We start from the raw sequence: 25918 nt of genomic DNA on the forward strand, positions 1-25918 counted from the left end.
AAAGCCTCAAATAAAAAAATTTTAATTAAAAAAAATGTATTCCCAATTCAATCAATCCCAAGTGGTTGTTTGGTAGATTTTTTTTTTTTTTTCCTGTTTAGGATAATCAGATTTGGGTGTATTTTGTTTCGTATTGGGAGCAGAATGTTCTAAAACACCCAAGTGTCATGTTCCCTGGTTCTAAGTGTAGGCATATGTTGCTGAGGACACATATGGGCTGAATGAACATCTGAAGGAATAATTGGTACTAGGAGGATAGCTAGGGGTTGCAGGGAGCATTGTGAGCATTTTACGTTTCTCTCTGGAGGTCACAGCCCTGTGAGGTTTGTCTGCTGAAAATCATTGTTCTTGTCAAAAATAGAAACCAACTGGGCAACAAGAGAAGAGGATCCATCTCCGCCTGCAGACCTGGTGCCCTTGGTCGCATGTCTCTGCAGGTTTTACCCAGCAGTCAGATGCGGGTCCCTGGACCCTGTGGTGTCTTCAGTTTGATGGCAGACCTGTCAGTTTTGCTTTCCTGAGATGTGTTTGATCATTCCAGATTCAGCTAGAACAGTCTCTCCTTTCTTTGGGACATTGAGATTGAGATCTGTGAATCCTTTTTCATCTCTGTACTTCTTTTTTCTCTTCTGAAATGCTAAGATAATACTGAGCTTCAAAAGATGACAGGTGGATGAAAAAGATGACATGTGCGAGGCTCTGGGTGGTCCTTTCTGGAAGCCAAAGGTAGCATGTTATTTTTGTGGAAAAATTTCATCTTGTATATCCCACATGGGTTGAATGCCCAGGGTTCCTGCCAGTATTGGGTCTAGCAAGACTGCACAGCAGGATTCGGTGCTGCAGGCTTGTAATGCCTGTGACTCAGGAGACTGAAACAAGAGGATCTCAAGTTCACAGCCAGCTTCATCAACTTAGAGAGGCCCTAAGCAACTTAGTGACACCCTGTCTTAAAATTTAAAAAAAAAAAAAAAAAAAAAAAAAAAGGTTTGGGGATATGGCTCAGCAGTTAAGTACCCCTGGGTTCAATTCCTAGTGCCAAAAATTAAAAAATACTGCACACCAGCTCTACTAGCCCATAATCAGTGCATCTGTTGATAGGGGCAATATTTCCATGCAGACCTCAAAACCCATCTACTAGGTTCCCTTCCCCGACTCGGGTCCTTATCTTGGGATTTCACCACTGACATTTTCCTCTCCTCTGACATGGCCTTGGACCTGCCAAGCCACTTCTGCCTTTGCTCTTTCCATCCAGAGCTTCACTAAACAGATAATAAAGCTTTAGGAAGAAAGAGAAGGTGGAATCAAAATGCATGGTCTCACAGCAGTCTCGGTGGCCCCACAGTGCCCTGGTATGCTTGTAGCAAGTGACTTTGGAAGCCTCAGGCAAAATCCAGTGCTGCAGGGAATAGAGACAGGCAGAAGATTTGACTGGAGGAGAGACCACACCTCTCCTTGGACTTTGGAAATAAGGGCAGTGTTCTGATAATTTCTGGTGACTTCCTATGGGGCAAGGCTGTGCCACGCACATCCCACACATTATCTCATGTGCTCCTCCTAGCAACTGTGAGGAAGTATAAGTGTCCTCTCTTTACAGTGGAGGGAACCATGCTCATAGAGGTTACATTGTTGGCTCAGAGTTTTAGGCTATCACTCTCTGAACAGAAAGCTTGTTTCATATTTTATCCTTAGAGCCTCTGCGAAGAATTGACACATTCTTTAGGCTAGAGTGGTAAGTGCTTTGTCACCTGCTGCAGAGGCCTTTGACTCATTCTTAGCTCTGAGCAAACCTAGAAAATGTCCTTAAAGTACTCTTGGGGTCTGCATGTACACCAGTGAACCCTAATACAGGGATGGAATCCTCCAGTGGTACCATTCTCTCCCTTCCCCTCCAGTCCAACCCAAGCGTTGAGTCAGGTTATCCCTTTAACAGAGATAAACATAGGCAGAACTTATATCCACCCTAAAGAAGTCATTAGGAAGTGACTGATTGAGGAACTCGAAAGCCTCAGAGACCTTCTTTATCCTTGTTGGCATCATCCAATCAGGGATGTCCAGCTGCAGCTCCTTTTTCCAGACCTAGAGATGGGTGCAGAATGATGGGCAGAAATTTATAGCATTTCTGGACCTAAAATTGGTCTTCCTGCAAGGGCCACTGAGACACAACTCTGCTGGCAGCCCTCCTGCTTCTTCAGAAGGTTAAACTCTTAAAGTGCCTCAACCCTGAGCAGCTGGCCTTTTCTGCCTTGACAGAGTAAGAGCTTTGCTTGAAGTCTGGAAGGCAGGTGTGCAGCCAAGGACTGCAGAGAGACCTTCCTCTTTCTCTGAAGGTCTGTAGCACCATGTCTGGGCATGACTGAGATGAGCTTGAGGCAATGGGGACAGCATTTGCTAAAAGGAACTTACCAGGGGGGTGGGTGTGTGTTTCTGCCCAAGGTTAAGTAATAGTAACATCCTGTGTAAGAGAACTCTAACATGGTTTTCTTCTAAACTCCAATATTTTAGGGGTATTTATTAGATGTGTTTAATCTTGGGCCAATTTAACCAGTAGCAGACTAATAAAATGACAATTTGGGCTTGCTGCCAGGACAAATGTTGACTTACCCTTATAATGTTGACAAAAATGAATAACTTTGAAAGTAATTGAGGAGTGAAACCTTAGCCAAAACTACAGTTTGAAACAGTGGTTCTGTTTTATTTTACTGGCACTGCTGAGAGATTGTATTTGTAACCTAGGCTGCTGCTGCTCCAGCTCTGAGTCCCATGTTTTCCTAAATGATTTCCCAAAGTTCTTTTTTTTCTCCCTATTCCAGCCCATAGGCCTTCATTTAGCAAAAAAATGATTTTCCTCAAGTCAAGCAAGTAGGACAGGATCCTTTTCCAAGATGGGGACAAAACTTCAATGATCAAGAGAAGAATAAGGGCAATTACTTGCTTGAGTCTTCTCTCAGAAACAAAAGTTAACCATGGAGAGTCCTCTCTGAGTTTGTGGTAAAATGAGTGGCTTCTCCAAGGGGTACTGGATGAAATTCATCTCACTTGCCTCACACCCCATCTTCCCTTCATTTTGCCATTCAATTTGTTCAAACCTTGAAAGAGCTGTAGTATTTTGCCAGGGTGTATTGTGACTTGAAGGATGCAGGGGAACCTGGAGGAAAGGGAGCCAGGAGGGTCCCAGAAATTGTCATTGAGAATGAGTTCTTTCTAGCCTGTTGTTTTGTTGCATTGTATGGGAAGCTGTTTTTCGGGCAGAGACCCTGGTTGTGGCTTCAGAGACTCATGCCAGCATCAGCTGAGCTCAGCCAGCTGTCCTCCTGATGTCTTTCCCTTAACCAGCACGCCCATAAAAGCAGCCCCAGACTTTGGCACAGAAACCCCAGCTGCTCACTTGGCTTCTGGTACCAACTGGCTCAAAGACAGGGTTTGGGTCCAGACATGCTGTACATTTCTGCCCTCCATGCTGCATGAGAGCTTGATATATGGGGAATAAATGTCATCTCTCCAAAGTTAATATGTTCAGGGTTTTGTTTTTGGTGAGCGGGATTGAACCCCAAACCTCGTGTATGCCAAGCACATGCTTTACCAGTGAGCTACACCCCCAGCCCCAGTATGTTCAATTTTATAGCCCTTGGAGTTGATGGTTTAATTTGTGGATTTGCTCACACTGTCCTGGGACTTCATCACCTGCTCTTGAGCACTTCCGTGAGCCAAGGATGGAGAAGTCATCAGAGCTTCCACCCAGCAGCGTGACAGCCTGTCTGTCGCTTGGGCATGAGTCTGAACTAACTCAGGGTGTTCCCTGAATTTTATTTATCCAGGTTCTTCTTGTTCCCTGTTAACAAAAACAAAACAAATAAACCCTAGCTTTTGTTTTTTCTTTTCTCATTTAAGGAAGGAAATTGGAGTGTTTTCCTCACAGCACCTGATGTGAAGGGGGAGTTGAGCCCTTCCATCAAAGAGGAAATCCAATCCCCCTTGAATGCCTAGCACAAGGCAAAGGGCAGCCAGACTCAGCTGGCAAAAACAAACACAGGGGTGTGCCCTTCACATTTGAGACCAGCCTCCACAACTGGTTTGGGGGATCCCTCCAGGAGCTGGTGGTTTGTCACAAACCATAAAGCCTGCCATCCCTTGTTGAAATCACTGATAAGGGTCTGTAGAGGAAATTTATAGTTCTGAGTTGGAGGACCTTCCACTCACCTTGTGGGTTAGAAACCAATAATTCTGAAACACGTGCAGCTTAATCAATGAACCCAGGTTTCCGTTGGAATTTGGGCCTCATTATTTGCCTTTCATCTTCTGGTAACAGATGATATCAGGTTAATTAACTGTGCCAGGGGAAAGAGAACAGGAAAAAAAATTAGTGGAAAATTTGGAATTAGAACAATCACTTCATTATTGTCTCCCCCCGCCATAAGATGAATAGTTACTTGTGAGCTCTAAGGAAGCTCCCCTTCCTGTCTCCACAATCCCCACTCCTGCTGGACTCCTATCCACACCCCCCGCCCCTGCCACCCTCTTTCCTTTTACAGAACTCGGGATTGGACCCAGGGCTTCTCACATGCTAGGCAAGAACTCTGTCACTGAGCTACATCCCCATCAACCCCATTTCTGTCTTGCCCAGACACTTCATGGTACCTGTGTAGATCACCCACATTGCCCTGCTTGCTGATCACCTCACCTGCCCATTTCATTGCCTGCTGCAGCCAGCACTGACTCTGAATCCATATTCTGGTTTTCCCTGTGTAACCAGGAGGAAATGCTTCACCTAAGACTGATATATGTACACTTCAGTGAAGCCAGGTTTGCAAATACTGTGTAAACACTCCTAAATTGAATTTAAAAGACTACACATAGTCACTAGGTATCTCCTCCAATTTATATATTAATTACAAAGAGCACAGTAGTAACTTCACCCTGGAGAAACCCTCAGACCACCTGTGTTAGTTTCCTAGGGCTGCTATTACAAGGTACCACAAGCCAACTGGTCTAAAACAACAGAAATGTGTTGTTATTGTTCTGTAGGCTAGAAGTCTGTTGTCAACACAGCTGTGCTCCCTTTGAAACCTGCAGGGACCTTCCTCCTTGCCTTATCCTGGTTTCTGGAGTTGGCTGGCAATCCTTGGTATTTGTAGATTGGCAGTCCTTTGGCTTGTAGATGCATGACTCCAATCTTTGCCTTCCTGTCACCACAGGGCCATCTTCCCTCTGTGCATTTCTGTCTAAATTTCTTCCTTCTTTTGAGGAGACTAGCAAATGGATTTAGGGCCTGTTCTAACGTGTTCTAACCTCATCTGAACTTGACTATGTATCCAAATATCCTTTTTCTAAGTAAAGTCACATTCCTAGTACCCCAGCTTAGAGTTTGCATGTCTTTTTGTGGGGGCATAGTTCACTCATAACACCCCCCTGACCAAGTGTCAAAGTTAACATCATCAGTAATAAGACATAGCAACTTTATGTACCTCTCTGATGGGACATCTGGAGAAGGGCACATCCTTCTGTCAAATTGTCAAAGTTGTATAACCTGAACTTAATCATGAGAGACCATCAGACAAATCTAAATCAAGAGGTATTCTATAAAATAACCAACCAGTCTCCTCAAAAGTGTCAGAAAACTGGGAACCAATGTGAACACCACATGGAAGCAGGAGGATTATGCGTTTGAGATCAGTCTGGGGAACTTAGTGAGACCCTGTCTGAAAATAAAAAGTAAAAAGGGCTGGGAGTGTAGCTCAGTGGTGGAGCACCCCTGATTTCACCCCCATACCACACACACACACACACACACACACACACACACACACACAAGAGCTATAAGATCCTTATAGACAAGAAAACTAAGAGATTCTCACAGATTGGAGGAAACTGTGGAGATAAGACAATGAAATATAATGTGGGATTCCAGATCAGATCCTGGTACAGAAAAAAGATGTTAGTAGGACACCTTGTGAAATCCCAATAACTCCTATAATAGTTTATTGTGGTGATGTTAATTTCTTAGTTTCGATAATTGTTCTCTGGTTATGTAAGCAGTTAATATTGGAGGAAGTGGGGTAAAGGGTGTATGGGAACACTGTACTATTTTTGTAACTCTTCTGTGAATCTAAAATCATTTCCAACTCAATTTTTTGAAAGATTGTGCATATATTGAGTGATTAGATAAGTTCACTTTTACTTAGAGGCAAAGATCTTAGAGGGGAAATCATCTTTAGTAAAATACATGTCAGGTTGCCATCCTGTTCTGGGTCCTATTCATTTGAGAGTTCACTATTCTCAGAGCACTGTGCTGTGTGCTTCTTGTCATTAGCCGTTAGGCAAAATAGCTTAACAGAGGCATATAGTTCAACATTTGGTCCATATTTTGTCTCTGTCACCTTAGGTATGTGACCTTGTAGAAGTACTTGTGCTCCTTGAACCTCAGCACACTCACCTGTAAATAGGGACAATGACATTAGCTCTCTCTTGGAATGTTTGAAAAGTGCCACGAGCAAATCCATGTAAAGCTCTTATTGCAGTGCCCGACATAGATTCTAACGATTCCACAGACTTCTCACTACTGTATCATGAGGTTATTTCCCCATTTTTTCACTTGGAAAAAAACACAAATAATTTGCTTTGGATCAATAAGCTAGTAAGTATGAAGACCAGACCAAGCAGGATGGATAGGGAGATCTATAAAATAAGATGGCTTATTCTTAACCAATTTGTCCCAATGCCATTAACCCAAGAGGGAGAATCTGTGGGAATTTTTTGAAGGACAAGCTACAAAGCAAGCTGTCATGTCCCCCAGAGGGGAGGGTTAGGACTGTTTGAAGTACAGTTTGTGTCTTGGAAGGAAGCAGAGGTGGGAGAGGTATTGGCCAGTGGTGAATGAGAGTCTCTGGAGGGGTAAGGAAGGACTTGGCAATGGGAGATGTCAAAGCAAGTGAGAACGCAAGGGTATTTGTGCTGACCTAGATGTTTTGAAGGGTGAGAATCTTACCCGTAAGCTGTAGAACAGTGTGAACTGCTCTTTGGCTCTGGGAGGCGGGTGATAAAGGCAGTGGTACACTAATTTAAACTTTGAACTTATTTGGTTGGAGAGAGGCAAAGGGGAAGTGATACTCTGACCAGGATGGGAGGTTTCAGCCTCTTAAGTAAAAGACAGTGTTATTGTAGGAATGGAAAGAAAAGCATGAATTTAGGAGACAGACAGGGTGGTGGTGGGGACAAGTGAACCATGCTCGTAAATGAAAATAAATACAGCAACAGGATCAGAGGATTCCTGTCCATGGGCAGTCTGATCTTGAAGGGGCCTCTATTTTCTCTGTCTGTTTCTGAAATAAATGAGAGTTGACCTCCCATTAGATTGCTTTATGTTATGGAGTTAAGTGATCAGGAGCCTGTTGATGGGTTTCTTAATGAGAGGGAATAAAGAAATGAGTCAATAGAATAAGACAGACTTCAGGGAGTCTGGCATCTGATCTGATGCTTCTCCCTCAGGGTGCCTGCCTTGGAATTTAAATGTTGTAAAGTAGTTCTCCCAGCTTTCACTGTCCAAAACTGTGGGTCTTGGACTGGGGAGATAGCTGTTGGTAAAGTGCTTGCCTTGCAAGCACAGGGCCCTGGGTTCGATCCCCAGCACCACAAAAAAAGAAAAAGAAAAAAAAATTGTGGGTCTTTTCCTAGTCCATTCTGTATTGGTTAAGAGGTACTGAAATTCAGCAGTCAGGTTTGTTTTGTTTTGTGTTATGTTGTTTTGTTTTTCCCTCATTTTACCAGACTTCTGTTTTGGATGATGTCTGTCTCTCTGGTGTCCTTCTTCACTAGGCCTGTACTAACAAATGATGCAAAATGCTTGGGTGACATCTGTTCATTCTGAGTGTTTTTTGGTACATTTGCAAAACCATATTGTGTGCATTAAAAAGAATAACTTTCTAAAAAACATGGAAAAAAATAACTTTCTAGCCAGGCACAGTGGTGCATGCCCTGTAATTCCACTGCCTCTGGAGGCTGAGGCAGGTGGATTTCAAATTCAAGGCCTTAACAACTTATTGAGATACTGTCTTCAAATAAATAAATAGATAAATAAATAAATAAATAAACAAATACATAAATAGGACTGGGAAGTAGCTCAGTGCTAGAATGATCCTCAGTTCAATACCCAATACCATATATATATATATATATATATATATATATATATATTTTTTTTTTTTTTTTTTTTTTTTTTTTTTAAGTACCCAGGATTGAACTCAAGGGCACTCAAGCAATGAGCCACATCCCCAGCCCTATTTTGTATTTTATTTGTAGATAGTGTCTCATTGAGTTGCTTAGCACCTCACTGTTGCTGAGGCTGGCTTTGAACTTGTGATCCTTCTGTCTCAGCCTCCTGAGCTGCTGGAATTACAGGCATGTGTCACTGTGTCCAGCCTTCACAAAAATTTCAAAAATACTTCCTACTATGGAGAATTTTGGCTTGTACTATAGGTGGGATTGCTTACTGATTGCTCTGTGTGGTGCACCTGGTTTTGACATTTATCAACCAGTGGTCAATTCTCACCCCCTTACCCCAACCTTGTTTTATTTTTAAAGTAGATCCCAAGGCATCATGTCATTTTTTAATGTTTTTTGTTTTTACCTGTTAATGATCAGGGAACATTGTTGGTGTTGTGTTTGGACTAATTTGCTTAGAAACTTGAATAAAATGCAGCAGGATAGGGTTTACTCATATAAAAACTAAAGTCATATACATCCCCTGATCACCTCGGGAGGAGCCTGCATGGCCAGCCCCAGGGAGAATATGCAGATCAAGCTTATTCCATCTGCTGGAGCCTGAAGATGGCTAGGGGTATCTGTTCAAGAGTGACGGGGTTGTGCATATTGTCTTTGGGTGTCTTTGGGTGACACCAAGCCAAATACAGCACACATCCTATGGGTGTCAACCTAAGAAGTTTCTGTTTTTAAATAGTTTGAAAAAGGATAATATTTTTGACATGAAAATATTCTGAAATTTGACTTTGCATGTTTATAAATAAAGGAGTAATGGACCATAGCCACATTCATAATTGTACATACCGTTTATGACTGACAGCAGAGCTGAGTAGTTGTGACAGGCTGGGTGGCCCACAAAGTCTAAAATGTTTACTTTCTGGGCCCTCACAGAATAAGCTAGGCCTGATGTAGGACATGGGCTGTGGAATAAGCTGCCTTGGATATAAATCCTGGTCACTTTCTTTTTTTTAGCTTAATGACTTTAAGCAAGTTGACTGTTCCATACCTCAGTTTCTTCAACTTGAGAATATGGGGATCATAATAGTAGTTAAATTATAGGGATACTGGTAAGAGTAAACTAGTAAATTTTATATGTTAAGCATTGAAATGAATTCCTACAACCAGTATTAAATCATTATTTATGCTAGAGTTTCTCAGTCACTGTGAGACTTTAACCTCCTATTTCATATGAGGATAGTGAAAGCATTTAGAGGGCTACTGCAGGTACATTAAACAAACCCTTGGGAGTGCAGTTTCCAGCCTATTCAGGCAGGGTCCTATAAAGGCTTCCCTGATATTTCCAAATGCTTGAAAGGCTATTTTATATGACCCCATCAACTCATGGGTAAAATGTCTACTGACTCAGTCAATTCTCACTTCTTCTTTGCAGTACAGCAGTCCCTGTGCACATGATTGCATCTCCTGCCCCTTCTGGGCTATTTTTGTGGCCCAGTGAAGGTAGAGTCTCAAGAGCAACTGCAGACATAACATAGATCATCTTCCTACTACTACAAATCCTACTCTGGCTGCAAAAAAAATAAAATAAAATAAAGAAAATTGGCAAGGGGTTCCTCACTAATGCCATATTTATGTCATTAAAACTATTTTTGAAGGAATAAAAATATGCCATGTCATATGGTTGTAGTAGGCATTTTCTTATGTTGCAATTGATTTTGGTTTTTAGAAGAATCAGGAAAATATAAAAATCATTGTATATCAGAAGGAATATCCAAATCTACTTAATAAAAAATAATATTTAAAATAAAATAACATGGAGTACTCTATTCCATTTTGTTTGTAATTAAGCCCAAGATGTATTTTAAATTGCTGAATCTGTTCCTTTATGAAAAAAATTTACTTTTTTGCCTGTCTTCTCTTTCCCTTCTTACCTGATTTCCCTTCTTTTAGTTTCTTTCTCCTTTTCCCCTTCCCTGCCTCTGAATAGAAGAAGACAAATCATTTGATAAATGTCAATGCCAATGCATAATAGAAATTCATGGCAAACTTGGTACATAAGGGAACTATCCATACTCAATAAAGTATGACTCTTGCACTCTTTCAGCAAACACAATATATAATGATGAAATCTTAAGAATAATCATTTTAGAATTAAAAATTAGAGTAGTGTACCCAATATATTGGCTTATAATCAACAACATACAAGTGGTCCTAGCCAGTGCAATAAGACAAGAAAAACAAATGTTATAAAGTCCAGAAAATATGAAACAAAACTATTTTTATTCATGAAATAATGCCTACATAGAATACTCATTGTCCCCCGCCCCCCGCTTTTTTTTTTTAACTTCTTTAGCGATATGCCCTTCTGCTCTGTCTTAAAATTATGTGGTGGAGCTGGTGTGTGCCCTTGAAACAGGACATCTTGTTCCTGGGGTTAGCATCGACCTTGCACAACTTGGTCTGGCAGCTTTAGTTGTTGGACTAGGAAGCCTCTCTGCAGGTTTTGTTCTGTGTCTCTCTGCAAAGGCTGAAAACATCCCTGGTATTGCATTTGCTAGTTCTCAGTAGAGCTATTTAACTAGAATCTGGAAACATTTTCCCTGAAGGCTCTCTTTAGACAGCCATAAAATGTAGCTGGAGACATACTGAGTAAATGGAAAAGAAAAATCAAATTAGGCCAAGAATTTTTTTTAATCTCCTATTCTCACAGAAGCCCTCAAGGAGAACACCATAATTCATACTTCACTCATGTGGGTCAGACATAAAGCTCCAAAACCCTGTAAGTGTTCCGTTTTTGAACTTGCACCTGCCTGTATTGCTGGATCATAGCAATGGCTTCTGGTTCAGTCCTTCTTTACTTGGGAATTTCAGATTGCCAGATAGCAGCCTGGATATTCACTGGCAAATAGGCAATGCCTTAGGCAAGCATTTTAAGTTACAATCTTGTGTAGCAGCACTGTGCTGAACCTACAGAGGGACCTGCAATTGCATCGTACATATATCTTTATAGCTACATAGATAAAGCCCATCTGACTGGGTCGTGCAAAATGGGCAGCAAAGTCAGCAGAACATTAGAAGAGATGACACAGCAAGTAGAACAGAACTGGATCATCCCTCAACCTGCCAAGTATGCAGTGTCTCCTACCCCCTTTTAAAGAAAAAAATCTAGCTCCTATTTGCCCTTCATCTTTTCCATTCTGATACAGAATTTGTGACCCAACAACTTCAGCCACAAAAATGAGAAGCAGAGGTTCTGGACTCTGAAGTAGATGCAGAATTATCTGAGACTAAGTCCTGCCACCCCAGGGAATCCCCTGACTCCTCAATTGCTGCAATGCAGTTTATACCACCAAAGGTAGAGATTTGTGATCCTGGCATTTCCAGATCAGAGCAGGAACGATTTAGAGAAATTCAGGGGATACTGAAGAGGCTCTGTGTGTGTGTGTGTGTGTGTGTGTGTGTGTGTGTGTACGCATGCGTGGATTCAGTGTGCTGGTGGTGCAGCTCTGACGTAAAAAAAAAAAGTCCTCTTTTAGGCGCAGATGCTCAGGAGCCAGGCACTGGACAGGGAGCATACTGAAGGGCAATGTCAGCTGAAAGACGAAGGACTGTTGGACCTCTCTTTTTAATACTTACACCTTTGTAAGGCTGTGTCTCTTACGTTGGGAGATTCCTCCGTGACATTTTGGAGCTGAGCCTTCCTGGTGGTCTGAGAGTTTTCTACTGCCTGTTCAGCTTAGCATGCTAAGAAGGCAGGGAGGTCCCCGGCAGCCCGGATTCCTTCTCTCTCTTAGAAAAGTATCAAACTGCTTTGAGAAATTATAAAGTCATTCTTAGCCATACTGTGGAAGTGTTTTGAACTTTTGGGAGGGGGTAAAGTTTTGAATTTTTCTACTTAAATACCAGAAAACTCAGGGACAATCTGTTTCAGAGACGACTTAGGATTTCTGAGGCTGGCAAGGGCATAAAATGACAGGAGAGTTTCTCAGCAGAATTCCAGATTCACAGAGGATTTTTCCAAGCACCTGCTATGTTCAGAATATCCTGCAGGGATGTCCTGAAGAATCAGAAGTTCTGGTTTAATTCCTCAGAACTTTGAAAGCAATGACTGAAAAGGAAAGATGAGCACCTGGGGGCTCCCTCTGCAAATGACTGAGGTTTGCCACAATTGGCTACTTTGGCTTTTTCCTTCAAAATCTGGTGTCTGCATGTGCTGTCCAGCATCTACTGCAGGTCAGATGGAGCTTAGGAAGACAAGGGTAACCGTTCTCTTTGTCTTTGTAAAATGTTTTGTCTGTTATTTCTCTTTTTCTCACAGTGTGCTGTTTTTATTTATGTAATTTTTGTCTGTAAAGTCATTGGGATGGGTAGGCTCCCTCTTACCCATCGTCCAGTTTGGGAGTATTGCAGATTTGCAAATAACATTTTCTGTGGAGGGATGTTCAAAATGTGTGGCTATAAATAGTATAGAAATGAATGCCCATGGTACAATTTTCTCCTTATATGTATTCTTTTGCCATCAGGTTTATATTTATGAATATTAATATGTGCATTTCAAATACATTGTAGATATAAAGATACTTTCATAAGATCCCAGCAATTAAACTTCCTTTCTTTAAAAAATAGATTTTTAATTTAGTGAATTAAGAAAAGCAATCTTTATGCCTTTGAAAAGCCACTTCATAAAAGAAGAGTGACTTTCGGGGAAATAGGGAAATGGTTTATAAAAAGACGAAACCACAAGCAACAAGACACCTGCCTGACAAGGTCATTGGATGGGAAATCAGAGGTCATTTTTCTCTACAGGATAGGAAGAATGATTTTACTAGGTGGAGGCTTCCAAATTAAAAGTTGGCAGATACTGTGGGTGAGGGAAAAGGAGATCCCTGCCCCTGTGCTGTTCTCTCAGAAGCTGCCTCTGTTGACATCCCGCGTCATTTATCCTTTCCTGGCTCCTAAGTGAGGTCACCTCTGCAGAACTGGAGTGAGACAGGGCACTTTTGATATTCCATAGTTCAGTGTGCAGCCAGCAACTCGTGGAGAGGGACATGATTATGTGGTAGAGTAAGGTTGTCTTCAGAATTGACCTTGATATTTTCCTTTTTTTTTTTTTTTTTTTTTCAATTTCCTGCAGGAACCTAGTAATAAACGGGTCAAGCCCCTTTCCAGAGTCACGTCTCTAGCAAACCTCATCCCACCAGTGAAGGCCACCCCATTAAAGCGCTTCAGCCAAACTCTGCAGGTAAGATGAGCACAGTGGTTTTTTTGTAGAAAGGGGCATCCTTATCCCACCCAGAATTTCCCCTGGTTACAGACTGATTGGATTCAATGCTCAACAGAAGAGTACAAGTGAGAGAACAGAAAGGAGGAAAAGTGTTCAAGTTGCAACCTAGAGTCAGGGCAGAGTCAGAAACCATTTCCCTTGAATTTTCCCTCACAATTCTATTTCCAAGGCATATGCTACATCCAGATGTTCTCTTACAGGTTTTGTCTTAAAATATCTGTGTGCTCCTAAGAAAACCAGCACATGATATGAGCTGGTGGGTTGCAGAATCTGGTAGCAGGGTCAGCAAACTGCAGCATGTGGAAAAAGTGCAACCTGCTGCCTGGGTTTGTTTTTAAAACCTACAAGCTAAGAATGGTTTTATTTTTTAGAACATTTGGAGGGGACAGGGAACAAGAGTGGTATTTCTTGAAATATGAAAACTATATGAAATTCAGATTTCATTGTCTATAAGTAAAGTTTTGTTGGAACCCAGTCATGCCCATCTGTGCTTGGTCAGTGATTGCCTTTGCATCCCAATGGCAGAGTTGAATGGTTGTGACAGAGACCATATTGCCCACAAAGCCAAAAATAATTACCATCTGGCCCTTCACAGAAAATGTTTGCTGACCCCTAGGTTAGAGCAAGGACCCTGAAACAGAAGTACCTTGGCTCTGTGCTTTACTATCTCATTCAAAGACTATCATCTTGCTCTGGTAACTTAACATCTCTAGTTCTTGCTTTTATTCCTTTGGGTAAATATGTCATAATTTCACCAGCTCCTTTGTAAAGTTGTTGCAAAGATTTATGTGATGGTATATTTAAAGGGCCTCCCATAGTCCTTTGGCCCTTTGTTAGTCATCAATAATTTACTAATTACTTCAGTAGTAAATTTTGGGTGTTGTAGTAATTTTTTAGTTAATGGGTGTTTGTAGTTATTCTCATTTTCTTTCTTTTCTTTTTTTTTTTTTTTTTTGTACTGGGGATTGAACCTAGGAGTGCTTAATCACTGAACCATATTTCCAGCCTGTTTTTCTTTTTTCTTTTGAGATAGGATCTCACTAAGTTGCTTAGGACCTTGCTAAGTTGCTGAGGTTGACTTTGAATTTTCTATCCTCCTCCTCAGCCTCCCAAGATGCTGGGATTACAGCATGTGCCACCATGCTCAGCTGTAGTTATTCTTAAACTCCTGATGAAGCTTATCTTTTAAAGTGAAAATTGAGATTTGTCCAAGATCTTAGACCCTAATATCCTCCATTAGACTGAAGCCCACAGAAATCATACCATGAAAAGACTCACCCAATATAGCTGAACCATTTCAAGTGGGCCATTTCTCATTTTTCCTGAATACCTTTGCTTGGCAATATTATCCTTGCTTTTTGCATCTTTAATTGTGAACCAGAACCCCAGACATGCCTCATGTGACAAAAATCCATGACTTGAGAACTCTTTGGGGTTCTCTCTCACCCCTTTCTACCCCTGCTTCCACATGTTTTGACCAGTATACCATGACTCCAAGAGCCCATTCTGTTCTTGCCACTTTCCTATAGATGCCATCCCTCTCCAGAGCTCATCCCCTCGGTACCCATTCCTCTGTTAACTGTGCTAACAGTTGCTCCTGAGTGAAACCTTCATGGCCTAATTTGCTAGGTTTGGCTTTGTTTCTCTCAGTGCTTAGGCCCCTGAACCCTTGGTTATACCCTAATCTTTTTTTTATGGGAGAACAGAGAAAAAGAAAATAAGGTCAACCGGAGGAGCCAGATGAATGGCTACGAAGCTAGTGAAGAAGGATGTGTTTACCTGCTCTCCCTCATGACAGTCCTTGAGCCCCACTGGACAAAGCTCATTGCCACCAGCTTCCCCTGGAAGATTCATCACCACCTGATTCCTACACATCTGCTCTTTCACTGAGTTCTGCTTTTTGGAAATTCTTTAGCCCTTCTTCTGCATTTGACTCTTTCCTCTGCATCCTAGTGACTGATTCAAGTTCACTCTGTATCTATTTCCTCCCTTGATTTTGGAATCCCCACATTGCTGGCTATCTCTTCCTATTGCTTTCCCCCAGAATGTCCCACCCTGTGCCCAGGAGGCCCTCACTCATTCCACAGGCATCAAGTGACCCCTTACCATGCACCATATTCTTCTTCCTTCCTTCTTGTTGCTCTGTTCTGAATGGAGATACCTTCTTGTAGATTTCATGTCAGAGTTGGGCCTAATTCCTATGTGGCAGTAATGAGCTGGACCTGAGTAACTAGTCACCTGTCATCTACAGATGTTCTCTCACTCTCCGTCTAGCTCTGGTCCCTTTGCTTCACTTGCTATCATTGCCTTGCCCAACCTATAGACTTTTGCATTGATGCTCCTAGAAAAAGCAGCTTCTGTGTCTCCGACTGCAACCCAGCTCTGATTATACATTGCTTTGAGATCCTCCATGATCTTGCCTTCACAGTCTTTTCTTCTGGCTTCCTAGGCAATCTTTATTTCTTTTCTCCTGTTCCTGGGGATCCTACACAGGAAATACTGAAGGAAATATTTGATCACCTTGGCAATTTGCATTGACCTGGAGAACTGGGACAAAAGAAATCATGTCTGAAATCCAACAGACTAAGACCAAACAAGGATGAGAAAGCCAGACCCAAAGGAAAGCTGATGTGTAAAAATTGGTTTCCAAAGCCTCAAAGGTTTTTTTTTCCCAAAGTAATTTTTCTATTTACTTTTTTCAAATATGATGAATTGCTAACTCCAGGCTGTATGTATGGGACAGAAACAACCTGGCAGAAATAGAACAGTTAATCATATGGTTATGCATAAAGACACAGAAAGGACTTGAGTAACATGCTTATTCTCAAGTGTGTCCTGGTGAGGGTGGAGAGATCAGTGAATAGAAATGGGCCCTGTGGGTTGTGTGCAGCGTTACACAGCATGTCCATGAATGATCCATGAAGCATGGAGAATGCCATCTTGCCCTCTAGGTATATCTGCTGCTCATGTTGGGGCATGCAGTACAACATTATTTCCATCCTGCATTCTGTAGCATTATTTCCAGTCCTAGCATCCCAGTAAACTGCACCTGACTTTACTGTTTCCCTCACCAACTGGGAGTGGATTCTAATATAGCTTGGGGAGCTGGGAGAATAAGGGGGACAAGCAGGCCTCACAGGGGTACTCAGTGAACCAACTTCATATCCTTCCACCATCTCTGTGGATCTCCATATTTTTAATAGGGAAGAAAGAGAATCAGGAGTCTGGGCTGCCCGAGCCTCTCAGCAGCCATTCATCTTCACCCACATGTATATATTATTTATGCTTTTCTCTTCCAAAAATGACTTGAGGCTGTCTTGGAGCAGCTTGGTTTTCCGTTACAGAATTCCTTCTCTCTGACTCCTGGCACCTTAGATATTTATGGATCCCTTTGAATATCCAATTATGTCTCTCAGGTCAGTTTCCTTTTCATTAAAGGCTAAGAGATGACTGAGGCCTGAACACAATGCTTTCATCAATACAGGAGCACTTAGCAGCTTTTCCTCCTGCTCCTCCGGAGAGCAGTTATCCCAGGAGGATATCAGGAGAGCTTTGGATTGGCAGACTCCCCCAAAAGACTAAAAGTCCTGTCACAAATTCAAGCAGTCCTTGGAGCAAGAACTGCAGGGTTTGTTCTCACTTGCCTCCCTGTGCCCATATAGGCCGGGGGCCTGGGCCATAGCACAAAGGCTGTATTTGTGGATGTCGGGAAGGGTCAGGCCGACTGCATGGTGCTCTGTCTGCTTCCTTTCCAGGAAGGTTAGCAGGTCTGTAGACTGAAGCACAGATGTCTGGATCCCTCCAGGCCTATAAATTCTCTCCCTGGCTTGTATGAGAAGAAAACCTGGCCCAGATTCAAAAGGGGCCAGAGTGCATTCCCCTGGTGTGGAGTGGGGAAGGTGAGCTTCCTGTGAGCTGGTAGCTTGATTCTCCCAGCCTCTCCTGTGCACAGCTGTGCACAGCTGCAGGACTCATTTGCACTGAGTCCAGTGCATGTGACAAAATGCTGTGCTCATTACCCTGTGATGTAGCCCTTTATTTTCTTTGGACATGAACTTTTTTCTCTTCTGTTATGAAAGTGTATGTTCATTATGGAAAAATACAGAAAAGAAGAAAGAGAAAAGAACACATATAGCCTTCCACTCTAACACTACCCCCTGTTCATATTTTAATAATTTCTTCCCAGTATTATTTGGGGTATAAGTACATACCTTACATCCCCTGAGCCTACTTTGGGGTCACTCACAGTCTTTCCAGCTTTATCACCGTGTGATTGACTGCCTTTGGGGTTATCGCCTTCCAGGTGACCACAGATGATGAGTGACTTTTACATCTGTGTTGGTCTCTTGTGTTTCCAGGCTCTTCATTTAGGTGAAAAATGTTCATCTTTGTCACTGTTACAGTCTCTTGGGGTGTTGCACCTTTCATTATAATTAAATAGCCCTAGTTGGGTGCAGTGATATGTGCCTGTAATCCCAACAATTTGGGAGGCTGAGGCAGGAGGATCACAAGTTTGAGACCAACCTCAGCAATTTGGTGAGACTCTATTTAAAAAGAATACAAAGGACTGGGGTTGTAGCTTTATGATAGAGCAAACCTAGGTTCACTCCCCAGTACCATACCAAAAGAAAGAAAAAGTTAAATATCCCCATTTATTTCTTTTAATGCTTTTGCCTTTTTTTTTTTTTTTTTTTGGCTTAGTATGTTTTGTTCCATCTCTGTTTTCATCTTCTTTTTGTCATTTACCTGAATGAGAAGCTTTTATATCACAAGGACAAGAAGTATTATATCACAATTATTCTTGGAAAATTATGATCTTATGCACTGGGTATATATTATTTCATTGTGTTGATATGATTTATTTTATACCATTTATTTTATACCATTTATACTATTAGTGAATATTTAGGCTGTGGTATTTTTGTATTGCTGATTACATTGAATATCATTTGAAGGCATTTATTCTATTTTTTAAAAATTATTTTACTGTGCTTTCTTTAGATTATATAACATAAAATTAAAAATTATAGTGAAATACAGAAAAGGAAGTAATAGTCACTTATAATCCTCCACATCACCAAAAAAGTTTACATTAACCTTTCAGTACATACTCAGGTAGTTGTTCTTTTACTGCCTATATAGCTGCTTGCATTATTTTTTCCTGTGTTGGAAATAAACCCAGGTCCACTTGTACATGATAGGCAAGCACTCTATCACTGAGCTACATCCCCAGCCTCAAGTTCATAATCTTACTGTATATACTTTTTTTTTTCGGTACCAGGGATTGAACCCAGGAGCACTCTACCACTGAGTCACATCCCCAGTCCTTTTTTTTTACCTCAGTTCCCAAGTAGCTCTGATTATAGGCATGTGCCACTGCACCCAGCTCGTGGACCCAGTTTTTAATGGGTTCGTGAAGAGTTTTGCCAAAAGGATGTGGCAGTTTATTTAATCACACTCACATTGTTGAACATTTAAATGGTTTCCATTTTTTTTAACCTTTGTAGATAACATTGCTTTAAACATCCTGATCACAGATCTTGTGCCTTCTTGTGTGTGCTGGTATTTTTTTCTTTCCTTCAATTATATTCCTAGAGTGGAATTCCAGCCAAAGGGTGTGAACATGAAAAAGTCAAAAAATTTTGTTTATGTTTTTGTTTTTGAACCCGAGGCCTCATGCATGCTAGGAAAGTGCCCTACCACTGAGCTACATCCCCAACTCTTTTTAATTTTGAGACAGGGTCTTGCTAAGTTGCTGAGGCTGGCCTCAGAGTTGGAATCCTCCTGCTTTGACCTCTCAAGTTGGTGGGATTACAGGCACATTCAACTATACCTAACCCCCAAGGTTGTTTCTCTCTGTATCAATAGTGCCTAAAAATTACTTAGAGTGTGATAAAAAAAAAATTGGTAGTTGCTATTATTATCACTTATTATTAGAAACATTGGCTATTGCTGCTCCTAGGCTTTCCCTAGGGGCTGGCAGTGGGTACCTGCCTAGTGATGGGGTCCTGCCCTTCTTCAGCTGACACAGTAGAACATGTATCCCTTCCCAACTGTGGCCCCTGCAGGGAGAATTGCTTGGTGTTAGAGGGGTTCTTGGTAACCACAGCCACATGCTCAAGTAAGACTTGAAAATCTTAAGTAGTAAAGTATATGAGGGAGAGAGAGAAAGTAAGTTTAACAATGGCCTGGGGGTGGGGAATGTCAAGGAAGGCTGCCTTGCAAGGAGGGAGGGATTTGTGTTGGGTCTGGGATGACTCAGAGCTGATAAGGATGAAGGGGAGAAAGGGCATTTCAGGGTTGAGATAGGAGCAAGTAGACTGATGCCATCTAGATATGAGAAATATCCCCAGCACCACACACACACACAAAAACAACACTAGATATGAGAACTAAGTAATCTCCCAAGTATACATACTGTACTCTACATTTGGCAACCATGATTTTCTTCTTCAAGGACCTGCGACTTAGTCTCTTGGTCTGATGTCATAACTGAGAGAAGTCTGTGGCCCCTAGTTGCTTGGCAGATGCAGAGATGAACTGGGGTTTGTGTGTATACATGTGTGTTGTTGGAAACAATCAGAAACCAGATCTACTTTGCTGTCTAGGAGGAAATGGTATAGCTGAGAAGAGACCTGCATTCCATATGAAGAAGAACTTCTAGTTCTCTGCTGTTCTTCGTTAGTCCTGAAATAATAACAGACTACCGTAAATAGTCGACTCGTAATTTAGAGCTTTTTTATTTATTAATGAGACCTCTCACTAGTTGAGTAGCTACTAAGAGCCTGGTTCCAAACAAAGCCCTTTATGTTTATGGCTTCATATCATCACCTCCCTGGGGTCTGCAAGGTAGGTTTCGTCACCACTTTACAGGGGAAAGACCTGAAAGTTTAAACGTGCCCAGAGTCACACAGCTGGTAAGTGCTAGAGCTGGGACTCTGTGGGGTGTTCAGGGTGACTTTCTCATGCAGGCTTCTTACAAAAGTCAAAAATTGGTCATAATAAAGCCTGCAATTTGCCAGAATCTAAAAATAACTACCAGGCTTTGGAGCTGGAGCATCCCACCTCTCGGCTGTTCCTTACTTTGTTTAGGGGAAGTGGGGGACAGGGAGAGTCATTGTTTCCAGTGAGTGGAATATTTTGTCATTAATATTAGCATACAAGGGCCAGTTGATGGTGCCCCATGACAATGTTTGGGTAGCTGCCCCAGGCTTCTGGAAGTCTTCCTAATTTTTGGCTGGCTCAAAGCAAACTATATATTTTTTCCATACCGACACCAAATATTGTTTTCAGCTTTTCATTCATTTAACTTAGAATTTCTATGAGCTACAATAGGTTTCTCTTTGCACTGGGTCTCTGGGGCTTGACATTTATTGATTTTCAATTGATTGAGTATACCTTTACTATGTTTTTAATGGGCATTAATCTGGACCAGATTCTAGATATGTGATTTTATGTTTACAGTGCCACTTATCACTGAGTGTTCCTGGTCTTGCATATTCGTCAACTGATTTTGTTTTTTCTTAGTTAATATCTGTTCATTACAAGAAGTCTAAAAGATACATGTAGAAAATTATGAAGTGGAAGATTAAAATCCCATCATCCAGGGGTGTTATTATAAACCTTCCTTCTTTTGTCTAAATCTGCCTGTAAGGTTTGCCACTCATCATTAAGCTTTCTGAAAAAGAATGTTTGTTTGTTTTTTTTAAATATTTTTTAGGTGTTGATGAACATTTATTTTTTTATTCACCTACTTATATGCAGTGCTGAGGATCGAACCCAGTACCTCACAACGCTAGGCAAGCGCTCTACCACTGAGCCACAACCCCAACCCTAAGAATGTTTTTTGAACAACCATGGAATATTCCATTTTACGGTTACACTGTGACTTACTTAACTAATCAGTGTTGTTGGGCACTTTTGGCTCTTTCCAGATCTTTTATAAATAGCACTGTCCTGCTGATGGTTTTTCTTACTCTTTAAGTTATTTTTAATGAAGGTCCTTCAAGGAGCTGTTTGGTCCAAGAAGTTCAGAGGTGTGTCTGCTGTTTGCTAACAGATGAAAGCATATAGTAATCCCTTTACCTGTGATGTCACTTTTCCTAGTTCCTTGTGGTCAACAGTGATCTGAAAATATTACATGGAAAATTCCAGAAATAAATAGGTCATAAGTTTTAAAGAACTTTTGTTATGGTGTATTATTTTTTATATATGTTTTCAGTTGTAAATGGACATTTATTTATTGATTGATATGTGGTGCTCGAACCCGGTGACTCACATGTGCTAGGCAAGCACTCTACCACTGAGCCACAACCCTAGCCCTGTAGTGTATTATTAAAATTACTCCATTTTTGGTTATACTTTATTTCTTACTATACTTCATTTATGAATTAAACTTTATCATAGTATATATAGGAAAAAACATAGTATATATTGGGTTCATTACTCTCTGTGGTTTCAGACGTCCACTGGGGCTTTTGGGACATATTCCCAGGGATAAGAGGAGACCACTGTATACAAGCAGGCACTAATGGTAGCAGTACAGTCAAAAGTCTAACAGTAATAGTTGCCAGCCATCTCCAATCACCAGACAGTTAGCTAAACCTTCAACACCCTTTATCATATCCAGTCCTCACTAAAATTTTACAACTTTGTATGGTACTTATTATCATGCCCCAGGCAGGCATGGCAGCACATACCCATAATCCAAGTTTGCTAGGGAGATTGAGGCAAGGGGGTTGCAAGTTCAAGGACAGCCTGGGCAAGTTACTGAGAACCTGTCTTAAAAGTAATAATTAAAATAATAATTTTTAAAAAGTACAGCTCAGTGGTAGAGCTCTTACCTAACCTGTGCAAGGCCATGGGTTGAATCCACAGTACCACAAAAAAAAAAAAAAAAAAAAAAAGCCACTTTTACAGATTAGGAAACTGAGTTCCAGAGAGAGGAATTTTTCCAAGGTCCTTCAGCCATTGAGTTGACTTGAAGCCATGTTTACTTTACTCCAGAGTTTTTGCTGTTAAACCCAAATCTGTGTTTTGAAGTTCAACATCTGGGCTCCATTCCTGTTCCAACACTACCTTGTGCCAGTTACTTAGTCCTCTGGTCCTAGAATTTCTCATCTGTTGAAAGTGGAAGAACCTGCCTGGTACCTCTCCGGGGGCTAGCATGAGGGGCAAATGTGACACAGCTACACAGCAGAGTTTTCTAACTTTCTGCTAATTTCTCTAATCAAACTTGTAGAAGGGTTCTCCATAATGCTGTGGGAGAACATTTTCTGATCCCAGCCATAACCACTGTACATTCCATTTATTCCACTGCAGCAGCCACATAGGATTCTCTTTTCCTCCTACAGCCGTAACCTCCAATTCATTTAGTAATGAACCCTCTGCCACCAAAAAGCAATACAATCAGGATGGTACACGTGGAGGGTTTTCCCAACCTGACCTTTCTTCATTGGAGTGTGTTATCTCTGGGTGTGGAGACATGTTTTTGGAAAAGGATGGGGAGCACCCTGCTGAACAGGCAGCATTAGCAAATAAAATCTGTCCCACCCTGTCTACCTGCTGGGTGTACATTTCCTCTGACACATGTAAAGGGACTCTATTTTCCACCCGACAGCCTCCTTTGCATGTGCAGTGTTTTTTCCACCTACCCAGCTCAGGCATAAACATGAACACCCATTTCCTAAATCTGCTTTACCTGTGTCTCTTGTGGCCATTGTTTTAGCTGCCAGCAATTATGAGCTTTGGGTTTTTAGCTCATTTGCTAGGCCAGATTTCCTCATGGAAACTCTTGCTTGTCTTGGATGGAACATTTTTTCATTTCAGCCCCAGAATCCCCACACCCCTGGAAATAGATCTATGTATATGTATCTCTTTGTAGGTGGTCCCTCCCAAGGGTGGGTCCCTCACTTCAAGGTAGACCTAGGTACTGTGGATTTAGATACCACAGACCAGTGTCTTTCAATCCAGAGACACTTGGCAGTGTGTGCAGATGTTTGGGTTGGTACAACTCGGGTGGAGTGCTACTAGCATCTAGTGGTTAGAGGCTAAGGATTGCTAAATATCCTACAGTGTCCAGGACAGCCCCTCATTCATACACCTGAAGTTTGATTGGTCAGTGATCAGTTCTTATTCCTAAAACAGAACAAATGCATTTTCTCTCCTTATTTGATTTGAACTCCTAGAAGACAGGAGGTGGATCTCATCTCTTTGAAACCTCCACCCAGTGCATGACTTACATGGAAACTGTAGGTGCAGCCCCCCCCGCCCCCCCCACCCCCCCCCCACCCCCCGCCCAAAGCAGAAAAGGCTCAGGCTTTGGGAAAAAACAGATCTGAGTTTTGGATCCTGCCTGGGCAAGTGCCTTAACCTCTCTTAACCTCAGTTTCCTCACAGGTAAAATGAAAACAAACCCCACCTTGCAGGGTTGGTGCAGGGATTGGAGAATTGAATTGAAGGTCTAAACACAAGCAGGCACATAAAAGACCTCAGTGATAATGCCCCCATAGGACCTGGAACCCAGCAATCACTCAGAAAACACAAAATCAGGAATCCTTAATGATGGGGCTCCCCTAGTAGTATAGTCTACCTCTCTCATTTTCTCCAAGTTGCCTCAAAAGAAAATCTCCAACTCTCTGGGGAACGTTTTAATATATACATAAAAATATCCTCAATCTTTCTTATATTTAAAACTTGGAACTGAAATCCAGATATAGTTGTTTTGCCCATCAGATTCATAATAATACCTTGCTGATGAGAATACAAATAAAATACACTATCGGTGTCTTATCTGGGAGATATACAGTTGAACAGCCTCTTTTGAAGGTCAGTTTGACAGCACTATAATGTTGATGTGAAGGCTGGGGATGTGACTCAGTGGTAGAGCACTCACCTAGCATGCTTCAGACCCTGGGTTCAATCCCCAACCCTGCAAAATAAAATTGAGAGTAAATAAAATGTTGATACAGTTTAGACTTAAGGAATTCTACCTAAGTCTGCCTTATAGAAGTACTAACATGAACACATGAAGGATATTCACTGAGGCACTTTTTATAATAGCCAGATACTGGGAGTGATTTTAACATCCATTTAGTTGGGAATTACCTAGACCATAAGATAACTAACTACAATCACTGAAAAGAATGAGTGACTTTGGGGTGACAAGACGCTTTAGAACTAGGTACGTGGTAGTTGCCTAATGCTGTGAACTTGTTAAATGTTACTGATTTGTTCATTTTAAAAATGATTATGTTATATGAATTACACCTCTGTCTTTGTGAAAACTGAGTCTTGCGGAGTTGGGGTTGTAGCCTGGTGGTAGAGCGCTTGCCTAGCATGGGTGAGGCGGTGGGTTGGATCCTTAGCACCACATAAAAATAAGAAATAAAGGTATTGTGTCCATCTGTAACATATATGTGTGTATGTGTCCACCTATAACTAATTATATATATGGGTACATATATATATATATATGAGTCATACACAATAACATGAAAAGATATTATTCCAGGAAAAGAGAAAACTTTGCCTTCTGTGAATGTTAGCAGATGCAAGGAGGAAAGTTTGGAAAGATCTAGAACACACTCAATAGTGGTTGCTTTTAGGAAATGAATTTGGGGAAAGGAGGGAATTGCTACTTAATATTAAATGTCTGCGATGTCTGCAGTATCTGAAATTTTAAAAGTTAGTATAAATTACTTCTAAACTGGTAGGGAGAGTCTGAAGTTGGTTAGGGACTGAAAATGTAAGGAGGTAGATGGGTGATTCTTTTAAGTGAAAGTGGAAACTGTGTTTCATTTTGAATTTTCTTTTTGTGTGTGTTTTCCTTTCTTTCTGGTTTTTAATGCCTGTTGGTGCTTTGCTTCAGAACTGCAAAGGGAGTTACTTGGTGACTCACTATGCATGTTTTGACCTTTCAGCGACTATGGCTAATTGATTCTGAGTGCAGGGGATCTACATTCATTTAATCTGGTTACTGTTTATAAGGGACTGTTTTTAAGAGATCATAAGGATTTGTGAGATGCCATTAGCAAACCGTGTATTGGGTATACTTATTTTTTTTATCCCTGCCCAGGGCTGCTCCAGCAATCCTGAACTCTAGGTGCTCACAGAGGCCTGTGCCAGCCCAAGGAGCTTGGGTTGCTACTTAAAAACAGGGCTAACTCCCAGCTTCCAGAAGGCTCTAGTAATACCCTGAAGCTCCTTGGAAGCTTCTCCTTATATTTTTAATTTCTTCATTTTTGTTAGGTCATAAAAAATCATTAAGTAGGAAAATCAGAAATCACCTCTGATGAAAAACAATAAAATTTTATCTTTTCTCGTGTGGACTTTTTGCATAATTATATACAGTGTTCATAGGCAGATTTTTAAATTATCTCAGAATTTAAAAAATTTTTTTAATTGTTGATGGACCTTTATTTT

The 25918-nt window shown here is 41.3% G+C and overlaps 1 protein-coding gene across 5 annotated transcripts in view; it reads left to right on the forward strand.

Moving 5' to 3' along the window:
- Arhgef3 (Rho guanine nucleotide exchange factor 3) overlaps positions 1-25918 on the forward strand; it is a 298065-nt gene that overhangs the window by 244051 nt on the left and 28096 nt on the right. For all 5 annotated transcript variants that reach the window (XM_047531346.1, XM_047531347.1, XM_047531349.1 and 2 more), the window contains one exon: positions 13346-13453. In XM_047531346.1, the coding sequence (XP_047387302.1) occupies positions 13346-13453 (108 nt within the window). The remainder of the gene's footprint in view (positions 1-13345; positions 13454-25918) is intronic.

This window comes from Sciurus carolinensis, chromosome 17 (assembly GCF_902686445.1).
Source record: "Sciurus carolinensis chromosome 17, mSciCar1.2, whole genome shotgun sequence".
Taxonomy (NCBI): domain Eukaryota; kingdom Metazoa; phylum Chordata; class Mammalia; order Rodentia; family Sciuridae; genus Sciurus; species Sciurus carolinensis.